This window comes from Zalophus californianus, chromosome 3 (assembly GCF_009762305.2).
Source record: "Zalophus californianus isolate mZalCal1 chromosome 3, mZalCal1.pri.v2, whole genome shotgun sequence".
NCBI classification, from domain to species: Eukaryota; Metazoa; Chordata; class Mammalia; order Carnivora; family Otariidae; genus Zalophus; species Zalophus californianus.
Window position 1 is genome coordinate 95641000 of NC_045597.1, and position 13844 is coordinate 95654843.

The 13844-nt window shown below is 48.8% G+C and overlaps 1 protein-coding gene across 4 annotated transcripts in view; it reads left to right on the forward strand.

Moving 5' to 3' along the window:
* The window catches only part of CCDC93 (coiled-coil domain containing 93), an 87822-nt gene that overhangs the window by 64970 nt on the left and 9008 nt on the right, over positions 1-13844 (forward strand). For all 4 annotated transcript variants that reach the window (XM_027589559.2, XM_027589560.2, XM_027589561.2 and 1 more), the window contains 7 exons: positions 306-377; positions 1647-1700; positions 3134-3196; positions 5873-5981; positions 9282-9364; positions 11358-11395; positions 12833-12917. In XM_027589559.2, coding sequence (XP_027445360.1) covers positions 306-377; positions 1647-1700; positions 3134-3196; positions 5873-5981; positions 9282-9364; positions 11358-11395; positions 12833-12917 — 504 coding nt within the window. The remainder of the gene's footprint in view (positions 1-305; positions 378-1646; positions 1701-3133; positions 3197-5872; positions 5982-9281; positions 9365-11357; positions 11396-12832; positions 12918-13844) is intronic.

Genomic DNA, 13844 nt, shown 5'->3' on the forward strand with positions numbered 1-13844 from the left:
ACAGTGGGTGCCCCCCAGGGGTGCCGGAAGGGAGTGAGATTAGTAACTGGGTGTGCCAAACCCCAAATTGAGAGCACAGTCTAACAAACACTAATTTACAAACATATATGTATGTATATATTTAAAAGTCTTAGAAAGTGTGAAAGAATAACATCATGTGAACCCAGGGCTGTCCTGTAAAAGTAGGTTGTCTGTGTGTCGTGTGATAAGCCCTCGTTCCGGGCAGTCCAGCAGAGGGGCGGTGCGTGCACAAGTCCATTTCCTAGCTTGTCTGAGTTTTGTAAATGTTTGTTTCACTTTTAAAGGAGGAGATGACACGGCTGCAGCAGGAAATTGAAAACCTGAAAGCCGAGAGAGCACCAGGCGGAGAGGAGAAGGTAAATACAGGCTCCAAAGGACCTGTTAGGTGCTGTTGTGACTTCTCAGTGGAAGGATTTCTGGGGGACTGCAGCAGAGAGTCTGACGCTAAGAAGGACCGGCCAGTTCCCATAACCTGGTCCTCTGAAAACACACTTCCCAACTCTTTTCAGCACAGGATTTTCTTAGATTTCCATGCCTCCCCTTTTTCTTCCGCTGGTGGGTAAAAGGCAGCAGTGGGTGTGCACCAAGCAGCCACCCCAGACGGCAATAACCAAATGACAAGTCTGGCCTCTCTCTCCATTTAGGGAAGGGGCATTTCTAGGAATTCTGAGCTCTGTTTCCCAGGGAACCTGTTCTCTAAGTGTTGTACGGCTTTATTGGTCCCATCCTCCACTCCTGCCTAAGGACAGGCCCCACCCCTAAAAGGCAGGGGGAAGCAGAAAACAAGAGGTAGCGTCAGAGCCCCAGCGCACTGAACATTGCTGGATGTACAGAACACGTCCGACCAGCTGCTCTCAGGACAGAGGACTTGCTCCTCCGAGGAGCTAGTGTGAGCTTCCATTAAAAGTTAAGTTAAAACACAGGCCAGAAAGAAAAGTGTTTCTCTCACCAAATGAGATTGTAGGGATTGCTGTTTGTGTTTCCCCTTCTCACACTTCGTTCCAAGCTCATTCCCTGAGGCCCCCTTGTGCTTAGATTGCGCGAGCTGGACATGGTCTCAGAGTCCGTTGACTGCACTCCCTCCCTTGAGAACCGGCTGGGGCAGCTCAGGGCTCAGGGAGGGGAAGAGGCGGTTCCAAGCCAACCAGCACCTGTCCACGTGCCCTCCACTCAGGGACCGGGCCCCTGGCTATGTAGCACGTCGGTCTTGGAGGTGCCTCCGTGCTGGTGGCACGGGACTGGCACGGAGGAGCAGCAGAGTCTGGCCTCCCAGTGCAGTGGTATCCTGGGACCGTCATCACACAGCTGGTCTTTCCGGTTGTTTCTAGAACCGAACCTTTCGGGCTCAGTTCGTCAGCCCAGTCAGCCTCTGAGTTTCTACAAATTAGACTTTTCAGGATCCTGTTTCTCTTCTTAGCAATCACATCTTGTTAGAGGGATTATTACGTTCAAAGACAGTTGCCGTTTAGCTTGTTTGGGTGTGACACCCATTTAAGAATTTAAAATCTGGGGCCCAAGGACACGGTCCCCCTTCCCCACCCCCACCCCTTCCTACAATGCAGACCCACAGCTTCTGTCCCATTCCCCTTACTCAGGAATGTGTGCATTCCTTTTCATCCTTTCAGAGCCTATCTGCTGGAGAGCCACATGGTGCCCTAACCCCTGGGATGACTCATAATGTAAGTATCCACCCATTCTCAGCACTGTCATTGTCCTCCACGGGAGTGGTGGCCAGCCTTGTACCCTCCCCTGACAGTTTCTCAGGCCTACTGAAGTTTTCTCTATGACCACCACTTCCCGTGCGGGCTCTCTGGGGCATTGCCCCATTGTACACACACAGCCCCTCAGATGGAAGCAGAGTCTCCGCAGGGATGGTCCTGAAGACCGCCATTCTGGTGGGTTTTCTCCTTGCACTTTGTGCAGGCAATCTGTGTCTGCTCGGGCATCTCAGCTGAGAAGGGGAGAAGCATGCCTTCGCCACACAGGCTGGTCACAGCGCGTAGGCTCTGAGGGGTGGGGTGCTGCAGGGGGGAAAACTCTACTGTACTAATTCCAAGGTCAGCAAACTGTAAAGGGCCAGATAGGAAATAGGTTCAGCGTGGTGTGCCAGCCCTGCTATAGCAGCCATAGTCAGTCTGGAAATGAAAGAACATGGCTGTGCTCCTATAAAGCTCTTCACAAAAAGAAGCAGTGACGTGAATTTGGCCCAAGGGTTGTATGGTTTAACTCATGGGCAGTAGTTTGCTGACCCCTGTTCTGAGTTAAACCAGTGCTCCCCACCGTCCAAAACAAACATCCAGGAGAAAGAAAAAAAGAAAAAAGAGGAAGAAGAGCAAAGCAGGAAAACTCTAAACACTTGCCTCCTTTAATGTTTGCCTCTTCCCTTTGTGCCCTCAGACTAGAGAATGAGCGTCAGGAGTCCTGTAGTACAGTCGTGTGGGGTTTACGTGCAGCTGAGCCCTGTGGAGGAGCCTGAGTGTGGGGGTGTGTGCGCACGTGTACACACATGTGCTGGGGGAGAGGACACCTCTGACCCCTTTCATAGCTTTCTTTGATGTAGCAAACCATCTAACCATGTCTTACCTCACTGGGCTCAGTGAGAGGTAGCTCCTCTCTTGTACTTCAGTGCTGTCCAAAAGAACTTTCTGCAGTGATGGCAGTGTTCTGTGGCTACACTGTTCAGTATGATAGCCACTAGCTCCTTGTGGCTACTGAGCACTTGGTGTGTGGCTATTGCAATTGAGAAACTGAACATTCTTAAATTTCAGTAAATGTAAATTTAAATAGCTACACACAGCTAGTGGCTATCATGTTGGACAGTGTAGCTCTAAGTAGAAACATAGAAAGCAAACCAGTGTCACTATAAACACAGGGACTTAGAACAACAGATTCTTTAAGTAGTAATTATCTCCTTATCATCATAGTTTTGGGGCGGCACATAAATTTGGGGGATACTTCACATAAGACCCAGGCCCTAAACTCAGCCATTTGAGAAAAGAAAATTGGAGCCTCAGAATGGAAAGATATGATAAAAATATTCAGTTCCAAAAGACTTTATCGAAGAATGAAAGTTTCCTGCTCTTAGATAATTGTGTCCTTTTCCAATTTTTAGGAAGACCTAGACAGACGGTATAACATGGAGAAAGAGAAACTTTACAAGATCCGTTTACTACAGGTAAGTGAAAGCAAGAACAAAAAAACACATAAATACACTTATCTGGGTATCCTGTAGAGAACTAGGAAGTCTCGGTATCTAAGAACGACAGGTACGGAGGCTGCCGTTTTCCATTGTTCTGTCTGGAGTTGAACTGTGGGGTTTAAGATGTTGACAGTAGCACCTCACATCGGTACGTTACTTTCACGGTCATCTCGATGGATTTGATAGAGATCTCTGGGGTGGAGAGTCGGTATTAGCTTCATTTTCTGTATGAAGTAATTGACTCAAATCAGTTAAGTACTTGTCCAAAGTCAAGCAGCTAGTAAGTGCCAAAGCTAGCCTTCAAGTTCCAGAGCTCTTGTCTAGTACTTTTCCTCTAAAATCACGTGCCCATTTTAGTGGTCTTATTTGATAACCTTGGAGGTTTGTAAGAAAGCCATCAAATATGGTTGGTTCCAAAGCTGAAGTCACACAGAGTCAAAATTTCTTTGCAAAATCCCTGGCATTGCCAGAATCTGGCTCATGGAAGCTCGGAAGCCCAGAGTTAGCTCATGTTGTCCTTTGGCTTGGGCCTTCTCCCTGTTCTCCGGGAAGAGAAAGCCAGGCTCCCAACGGGAATGGCCAAAGGGCTGCAGGGGCTAGTGAGTCCCTGTCTCTCCTATCTTTGGCTCTTGCTTACTTTGCTGAGCTGTTTGGTTAAATTCGGGTGCATCAGATTTGTCCTTGATACAGGGACACTGCTAATCTTTAAACAGAATTAAATGAAACCAGGAAAATATACAGCTGCATACTTGAAGACTTTGTGACTGTGTGCTTACTCTATGTATATTCAGTGTTGTGTTAGGCACCAGGAATAGTAAATGGGATGGCCCATCTTCTGGGAGCTGGCTGGCTATTTGAGAACCAAGATATGTCCCTATACATCAAAGTACAAGGGAGTTGATATGCAACTTGCCAATCGTGGGCAGCTTCAGACTCCCTAGAGGGAAGCTACAGTAAAACCATAAGCCTGCTGGGGTCCGGAGCCCGAGCGGGGGCCGTGGGGCTGGGCGGACATGAACTGGCATGGGAGAGATTGAGAAGCCATATCTGATGGAACTTAGCATCAGTTGAGTCAAAGAAACAGAGGAGTCAAGGATGGTGCTTGAATTTCTGACTCGGGTGGGTACCTGTATTCATTGAGAAAAAGCATTAAAAAAAGAATAGGGTTCAAGGGGGTGTGTGTGAATAGGAGTGTTACTGAGATCTGTTTGCGGCTCTTGAAAGTTGGGACACTCAACCAAGTAGACATGTCCAAGAAGTGATTGGGTGTCAGGTCTGATGCTCAGGGTAGTCTGGGCTGGCCATTAGGTGGCGGCACTATGTTGGTGGTAACCAGAGCTGTGACAGTGGGGTGAAACCTGTGTAAGGACAGGCAGTGGCAAAGGATGAACCCCCCCCCCCCCCAGTGAGGTAGCTGGAGGGATGGGGAAGCCAGGGTCTTGTGGAGGCTGAGCAGGGGGCTCAGCAGAGAGAATGGTAAATTTTACTAGAAATCAAGGAAGCTGGAAGCTGACAATTATCCATGAACTGTCTCCCAGAGAAGTTCTGTGGTGACTTAGTGAGAGCAGTGCGGCCGGTGTTGGGAGAAGCCAGCTGCCAGTGGGGAGACGGATGACTGCGGGCGTGGGGGCGGCTACAGGCCCTGGGGGTGCTGGCCCTCAGGAAGCTGGGCTGCTGCTGCCGAAGAAAGAGCCTGCTGGCTGAAAGGTGATCGGGGCTTAGCGAAGGGCTTTAGAGGGGTGAGGGACCTTAGCCTATCTAAATGCTGGTGAGAAGGGGGAGCCAGTAGAAAGGGAGAGGTTAAAGATGCAGTAAAAACAGTAAGATTCTTGGGGAAAAAAAAAAAAAAAGACAAAAATTCTGGAGTCAGAGCCTCAGCACCCAGGAACAGGATAGCCTTGGCCTAAAGGACATGCGCATTTCTCCCTCCGACCAGAGCCACAGAGCCCCTACTCTGGGCCTGGTGGGTTTCTCCCTGAGAGGCTTGTCTTTCCTCAGTACTTAGAGACCTCCCACGTGCTGTTGTGAGCGGGGCAGACTGAAGAGCAAGATGGGGTGGCACAGAAGAAAGGGAACAGTGTGGGAGCCCGTCCACACTGCACTGCTCTGCCTCCCCAGTGCCGTCAGTGGCCAGTTTGGCTCCTGTACCCCCAGTCCATGGTCGGGCGAAAGTGCGAGAAAGATACTGTAGGAGTAAATTGTAGGAGCTTTTCAATAGGCTAAGGAATTTGGAATTTATATGGAGGCAGCAGGGGGGCATCCTTTCTTCGTCATCTGGGAGGCCTTCCTTTTCATTCCCACTCCCCACCTGGTGATGGTGGAATCAGCTACTGTTGAGTGCTTTGGGGCCTAGAGGGATGGCCGAGGGCTGTCCACAAAAGCCCTTCCCGTGTAGGATCTTCCATCCCTAGCCATTCATTTGCTGCCTTCTCTGGTTCTAGTTCATAGCCACACACACACCTTCTCCATGTGTCATGAAGTGGGAGGAGGGTCCATCAGAATCTGAGATGGGGACCTCAAGCCAATAGCGGATTTTTGGATGGGGTGTGTGGTTAACGCTCAGAAGGAGGTGGGGGCAGTATTTTGGCTCCCCAGAGAACATGTAAGACCTTCTACCAAATAGTGTTGTCTCCCCCTTCCTTTTGCATTTAGGCTCGAAGAAATCGAGAAATAGCAATTTTGCATCGCAAGATTGATGAAGTACCCAGCCGAGCTGAGCTAATACAGTATCAGAAGAGATTTATTGAACTCTACCGCCAGAGTACGTGCATCAACCACAAACACTCTCAGGACTGGTCCTGGGAGGCACGGGAGGCGAGGGTTCTGTCCCACATGAGCGTGGTAGGGTGTGCATCATAGCATAGTTGGTGAAAGCCACCACCAGAAGGGGCTCCCTGTCATCATCAGGCCCCCCCTGCCCTCATTCCCATAACCCACTGCTAAGTGACCCTTAACCCCAGGAGCAGCATTAGGGTGCTCTGCCACCCTCTCTGTGGACAGACTGAGCTAACTGAGCTCTTAGCATGACGTTTTGAACCCGCCTTCTTCCTGGTCAGCCAGTGGGCTCCAGTGAGCTCCCCATCCGCTTTCCAGCCTCCCACGGGACATGAGCACTCCATGATAGAGCCTCTCTGGATCAGTCCTCATTCATTGTTTTTCTGGATGAACTTTCTTGCCCTTGTGATCCTTGACTTTGACAGCACTATATTCACCCAGTAATCCAGGACTGGTCTCTCTCAGCTGGAATCAGTGAGCTGGCCTTGTCAGGTTCAGAGTGACCCTCAGAGTGTCACTGCCTATCTGTTCCCACTGCCACCCTGATAGCTGTTCTTAACTTGTGTCAGAGCTCAGCTGCACGCATGCTAGCTGGTCTGTATACCCACACCTATCATGTCCCCCCTCTCTCTGCTGTCCAGTGAGCTCCCTGGGCCTCCTGAAGAAAATGTCTCTCCTTATTATCTCCAGAACCTCCCCAGTCTAAGCGGCCTGCCTGGAGGCCCCCTTTCCTTCTCTGAGCCCACATTCTGGCTTCCCCGGTCCACACACCGCCCCTCAATACACCATGCACTTTGACACACAGCTTAGGCTTCGACTCCTCTCGTTACCTATGCCTAGCACCCCTTCTCAACTCTGTCAGACCCAACAGATACAAAACTGAATTCAGCCTCCCTACCCTATTTCTCCTCCTGGTCACGGGGATCACTGTCTAGCACCCCCAGCCTCTCGAACATCCTTCCTGGTTCAGGCCAGAGCACTGTCCTTACTAGGGTCAGAGTCATGCTTCCTTTCACTCCTGCCCCCATCCTGATGTTGAACACGGCCCTCGAGCTTGATTCCAATGGTCAAAGGCAAGAATCGACAGTGACAGCTTCTCAGCAGAAAATAGTTTCTGCCTTTTTTTTTTTAAGATTTTATTTATTCATTTGAGACAGAGATACAGAGAGAAAGCACGAGCAGGGAGAGAGGCAGAGGGAGAAGCAGGCTCCTCACCGAGCCAGGAGCCCGATGTGGGGCTCGATCCCAGGACCCTGGGATCACGACCTGAGCCGAAGGCAGACGCTTAACCATCTGAGCCACCCAGGCGCCCCTAGTTTCTGCCTTAAGTTTAATCTTTAAACCTTTTCTCGTAATTCTGTATCCCTGCCTACTTTCCAGCTTTTAACAGTAATAATAACAATACCTTGCATCTGGATATTTCAGAGTAAAACCTGACACATGTTTAAGTCCTTTTGATAGGATATTTTTACACCAAATAAATTTTCAAGCAGTTACACCGGAATATCTGTATCATTTTCATTATTATTATTATTATTGTCAGATCTCTACAGCCCCCACCCTGTCCTTAATCTGGATAGAGGAGGGGTGACAGGCACATTCCTGAACAACAAAGCTAAAGGTTGATTGGTTTATTTATGGCAGTGATTTTCAGCCTTGGCTACACATTGTAATCACCTGATCCTGCCTCCATAAAATCTCATTTAATTGGTCATGAGATTTTAAAAGCTCCCCAGGCTGTTCTGTGTTTCAGCCAGGCTTGAAATCCACTGTTCTAAAGCTCTGAACAAGAATAGTATTTTAGGCGCCTGGGTGGCTCAGTCTTTAAGCGTCTGCCTTCAGCTCAGGTCATGATCTCAGGGTCCTGGGATCGAGCCCCGCATCAGGCTCCCTGCTCAGCAGGAAGCCTGCTTCTCCCTCTCCCTCTCCCTCTCCCACTCCCCCTGCTTGTGTTCCCTCTGTCGCTGTGTCTCTGTCAAATAAATAAATAAAATCTTTAAAAAGAAAAAGAATAACATTTTATACTGAGTAGTTCATGTGGTGATTTTCATACAAATTAGTTTGATACTGGGAACATTTTTAACTGTTGCCTCAAAATACCTGTATCGGGTTATTAACCTCTGTTACCAAATATGTACAGCAGTATCTCCAGCCCCCACTCATCTTTGAGCTGCACCGCTGTGGGGAGGCACAGCTATCACTGGGTAATAAGATTAAAAGTTGGCTGATTGGCTTAAAGATTTGGGTTTAAATGTTAGTGGCAGTTGCCCAAGGAAACCACCAGTGCCCACGGCCCACTCTGCCTATCTCTCTTCCCCAACTCATGCTGCTCCAGAGGGACCTGCGTTCAACGAGCAAGAGCCACTGGGAAAGCAGACCCCACTGCCGTCGGCCAGTGCTTGATAACTGTTAGACATCAGGATCTTTGGTTACAGCTACATTGGAGGGCTCAGCTTAGGCCCAAAGCCTGACTGTGAATCCAGGTCTTGGGATTTTATCCCCCGCTATATGCTGAGAGAACTCAGAGCCATGAGGAAGGCACATAGGCTCAGAGCCACGTGGGGGCCACCCAAGCACCCAGCCACAAAGCAGGAAGACGAGTGGGGCAGGAACCCTTCCCCCCTTGACTTCGTCCTCTGGTGAATATGGCCCAGTCCCAGTCCTAGATTTTGGTGCTTTCCTCCTATGTCATTCTCTAGGGAAGAGTGAAAAACAAGAGGTGGACAGAGATGCAGAGTAATTTTATAGGAAACGATGTTGGGAGCCTGGTAAATAAGATCTCCCACCTTAGTCATATGCACAGAAATGGGAAGAAAATTCATACTCCTTAGGCACATATTCTGCCCATCTAACCTAGGGCACGACATTCATCTAGTAGATATTTTGGAGGGCCTGCTATATAGGCCTGTGCTAAGCATAGGGATTCCAAAAGGGAGCAGACTGTGGCTCCTGCTCAGGAGCAGTGTGGGAAGGGAGGACACCACCTAAGTAGGAGGAGGTGGCATGGTGGCTTCCTCATCCTTGCCACCTTCCCCCGAGGGTGCCTCACCTGAGAAACCCACCCGTCCCACATGCTGCCAGGTTCCTCGTCCCGGCTGGGCCAGTCACAGCAGGCCGGCTCCTGCCAGCCCGCAGCAACTCTGCACAGGCTTGTGTGCACGGTGGGGCTTCCACACAGACGCCTTGACATGCCGGGCTCCTGTGGGTGGGCCTCCTGGGGCAGGGGGTGCTTAGGATTGTTCTGATGCATTTTCTTATTCGTGTGTTGATTTCTTTACTTTTACAGTTTCTGCAGTGCACAAAGAAACCAAGCAGTTCTTCACTTTATATAATACCCTGGATGATAAAAAGGTTTATTTGGAAAAAGAGGTAAGAACTTGTATGAAAAGAAAATAACATAATCAGAAGAGCAGAGACCAGGGCTTTTAACCCCAGGAAGCTCTGTTGACCCCAGGAAGCTCAGACGAACTGAGTGTCGGTGTAAGTGGAAGGAGCGCCTGCTGTGTGCCCCATGCTGGGTCACAAAGTTAGAGAGTAAGAGACGCTTCAGAGCTAATGTTGCACAGGTGCATGGGCTGACGGACTGGTGGACCGTGGTTTCGTAGTGCCTTGTGAGAAATGATGTCTAGAGAGACTCAGAAGGCACACATGGAGGGGGCCTGGGTTGGCAAAACTTTAGTTTGAGTTTTAAAGGAATAGCTAAATAAAATGGGGATGGTGGGCTCGTTTGAGTTGACATGGGGAAACTAGCTAATCATCAGTGGCCGCCAGGAGTGGAAAGGGGTGCCCCGGGCACTGACACCCCCTCCGCATTACTCTTGACACTCAGCTTAAATCCACTCATGATTCAGGGCTCCCTCACTTCAGATGACAGATGATTGGAGCATGGTGGCAGGGTGTGCGGCTGTGTTTTAAGGAAGAAGAAAAGGAACAGTGTGGTCTTCATAGTAGCAACACAGTGGGATGGAGAGAGCATGCGCTTTTGAGTTGGACAGATTGGGGTTTTGTTCTGTAAAGAGGGCATTACACCCGCTTTGCTTGACTGTGATGGAGACAGAATAGGAAATGATGGTGCAGGTCCTTGTATCTGGTGGCTCCGGACACATACTAGTTCTGCCTACGCCCTCACCTCGAGGTCAACAGAATTTGTGTCCATTTCGTCATCACCTTGCCACCTGTACTAATTGCCCACTTAATAAGAATGATATCGCAGGTGCGTCTTTCACGTGACACCCCCCCCCCCAAATGGAGGCATGTGTAATTAGTGTCAGCTTTCTTGGCTATTGTCAATCAAACCAGATCAGTCTCTCTCCCTAGAGGACACTTCTTGAGAAGGGGCATTGAGTTCTGTTTTTCTCTATATCCGGGGTCTTCCACAGTGACAGGCACATGAGAGGCATTTGATAAATAGTTGAGTATGAGTTGAGTGCATTTGGTAGGATTTACGTCAGACCTGGGGGCTAGCTCTGCCACACACTGTGGCCTTGGGGTCTTTCTGCCTAGTGAGGGGAAGACTTACCAACCCTAACTTAGGGATAGGCCAGCCCTTCTGAGAAAGCCCATCACCTTCCTTCATCAGTAGTGTTTAAAGTTATTGCATTCTTTTAAAAACTAGGAGTATGCAGGGGCGGGGTGGGAGCCTTTTAATTCCAAGCCATATTAACATAGAACTTTGTATTTGGATAAACTTACGCCTGTGCTGTTTTAGCTTTCGAGCATTCCTGTGGAGTCCTAAGGACAAGAGTACCATTTCCATGTTACAGACTCAGGTCCAAGTAGGGTCAGTGACAAGCTGAGTTAGTGACACAGCCAGAAAGAAGATTGAGGTTTCTGGCCCTCAGACTCAGAGCCCTGCCCCGGACTGTATTGCTGGGGCAGAGAGAGGGTCCTCCTGTGTAGCCCAAGGTGTTCTCCGTGGGAAGGGGGCTCTCAGAGCTGCCCAGCAGCTGGCCACATTGGGAAACTGCAGGATGGGCACAGTGTCCCCGCTCTTCACCCCTAAGCTGATAGCCCTGAAAATAAAGAACACTGTTTGGTGAGGAAGCAGGGACTGGTGACAACTGCCCAAAGGGCCCTAATGGTAGCTGAGTGTCTTCTCTATTGGAATTTAGGCCCTTCTGGGAACCCTCTTCCTCCGTTCCTGGGGTCATGGGCTGTCAGAAGGTAGATGCTCTGGGAAAAACTGTGGGACTAAGCACACGCTGCTCTTTTTCTCACGTTCTTTCATCTCCATAAACAAGGTGTGCTGCTTTCAGAAGCAGTGGCAGAGACAAGACAGCCTTGCAGTGGTTGGGGCCATGCAGGGCTCTTTCTACCTTTGGCTCATCATGGTTTTTCCTTTTTCTCTTCCTTTCCTCCTCAGATCAGCCTGCTGAACTCAATTCATGAGAACTTCTCACAGTAAGTACTGGTAGTCCTCCTTCCTGGCAGCACCTCCTTGTACCCTTCACTGTGCATTTGGCTCGCCTCCCCGTGAGAGGAAGTGTGAGGGGCGAGACGGGGCGAGACGGGTGGTTTTACACTCTCACCCCCAATGCACAGTGCGCCTGTGTCTTGCTTTACACGTTCTTGCAAAAATTTCTCAGCGTTCTTGCAAAAATACAGTGATGTTAGAGTGAGTTTGAGAAACACCAAGGAATATCTTGGGGGAAAAAAGTAACTTTCAAGTAATTTGTGTCTCACTACTGTATTCTCTTTGTATATTACTTTTGTCTTGTTAAGATTAGATCAATACCATTAGTTCTTGAGCACATAAGGATGCGTCACAATTTAGATAATGAAATAATCTAATTTTTAAAAAGATTTTTAAAATCTGCTGATAGATCTTGTTTCTAGGTGAGTGTGCATCTTCCAAACTACTTTATGCAGATAAGAATTCTTTTTCCCCAAAAATTGTATGGCAAGGCCCACCTGTACCCAAGTCGTACCAGCCCTCAAGCATGCCCAGTGGCCTGCTCACCGTCCAGCAGCCCAGGGCTTGCTGTCTATACAGCAGGCTCCCTTTGCTTCCAGCACAAACCTCTCAGCCCCTGGCAGGTGACCGGTGACTAAGATCTGAATGGATTACAAACTCCAGATCGGGAGCTTCATTTCTAACTAAAAACAAACCAAAAAGAAACCACAGCTCCCTGATAAGATTCAGATTCAATTAGTGACTTAGAACCTTGACATTTCTAAAAATGGTGCCTTCATCTTTATTTCCTGATAATTGAGAGAGGCTGCAGTGTGTGATGTTGCTGTGATGAGTTCTGCTCTGTCAGCCTGTCCTGTGGGAGAATTCTCAATCCCTGTATCCACGTGCTCGGATCCTTGTGGCGCCATTCCCAGCACAGAGCAGGAAGTGAAGCGGATGGTTTCAGGACACCAGGAAATCCACTCGTTTAGCTGCTGCCCTCAGAAATGAAACCAGATTTCCTGACCGTGGTTTTAGGAAAATCTCAGAGTATGTCTGCCAGTCTTGAGCAGTACCTCCGAATCCTCAGGTTTCTAAAAACTAAATGGAATTCATTTCTTAGGCAGTCCATGTCATCATCAAAGTAAGAAATATTTTTGTTGGTTTTAATAACATTGTGTTTTGCTTTAAGAAAATACATACTTAAGCAAATTGTAGAGAAAGTGAGGAAAAAAGATTAATATTAATATTCAGTTATGAGATGAGGGTAATTGTCATTGCCTTCCTCGGAGTTTAGAATCCGTAACTGCCTGGGACCCAGGGGCCCCCAGGAGTCCACCATGCCTCACAAAGGCATCCTCTGGGCACTGGGCGGACTCCTTGATGCCTCCCCCTTCCTCAGCGTCCTGCATGCTGGTCTTCACTCTGCTGATTGTTTCTTTCAGAGCCATGGCCTCCCCTACTGCCCGGGACCAGTTTTTACGTCAGATGGAACAGATCGTAGAAGGAATTAAGCAGAGCAGAATGAAGGTGAGAGGACTTGTTTTCTATAGTGCAGCCCGGATCTCACACTGGTTACGGAGAAGGCCTTAGGAAGAGCAGGCCTCTTCTGCTTGTCCTGAGAATGTGCTCCCAATCCTGAAGACACACCTTCAGTGTCTGCAGCGTGGATTCCCAGCATACCTCCAACCCTGCAATGGGCAGCACCAGCTCCACAGGCTGGCGGTTTAATGGAAGCTCTTAACAGTAGCCCCATGGATTGAACATCTACTATGGGCCAAGCATGGTGCTAGTCCTCCTAGAAGCCTTCCTAAATGAGTAGTGTTACCCCCATTGTATAGAAGAGGAAGCCAACTTTCACCAGTGGACTTCTTCTCTTGTCCACAGTCTCTTCTTCACTGGATCTTTGGTTCCTGAAATTCTACCATTAGAGATTCATTCCTTAGGATGCTTGAGAGCATTTTAGTTTTCAGGAATCCTCCGTAAAAAATGCAAATAATTATCGAACTGAATTCTGAAGTGAGAGGATATTATGCCTCAGAAGAGAAAAGAGGAATCGATAAGCATTGAGAGTTCCAGAGATAGCCTTACAGAGAATCATTCATCCTGGGGCCAGCATGGAATTTTCATCACTCTGTGGCTCTGCACTTGGGCCGTTTTGACTATAGTAAAGATTTCATGACTGTCTAGAAACCAGACATAGCTGCAGTTTTCTGCTGTTATAACCAGATGAGTCTTCGCTAATACTTCCAAATCTCTTACTTTTGATCCCTTTAAAAACGTGGATCACACCAGAGTGGTCCTCAGGCATGGCAGTCAAACTCTGGGGACTCAGGGCATCTCCTCTCTCGAGCTTGGGGCAGAGTGGTGCAGGGGGTGATGTCAGAATGCGAACACACGAAGGAAAGAGTGCCTGTAGTACTTGGCATCATAAAAACCCACTCACAGAAGGCCAGC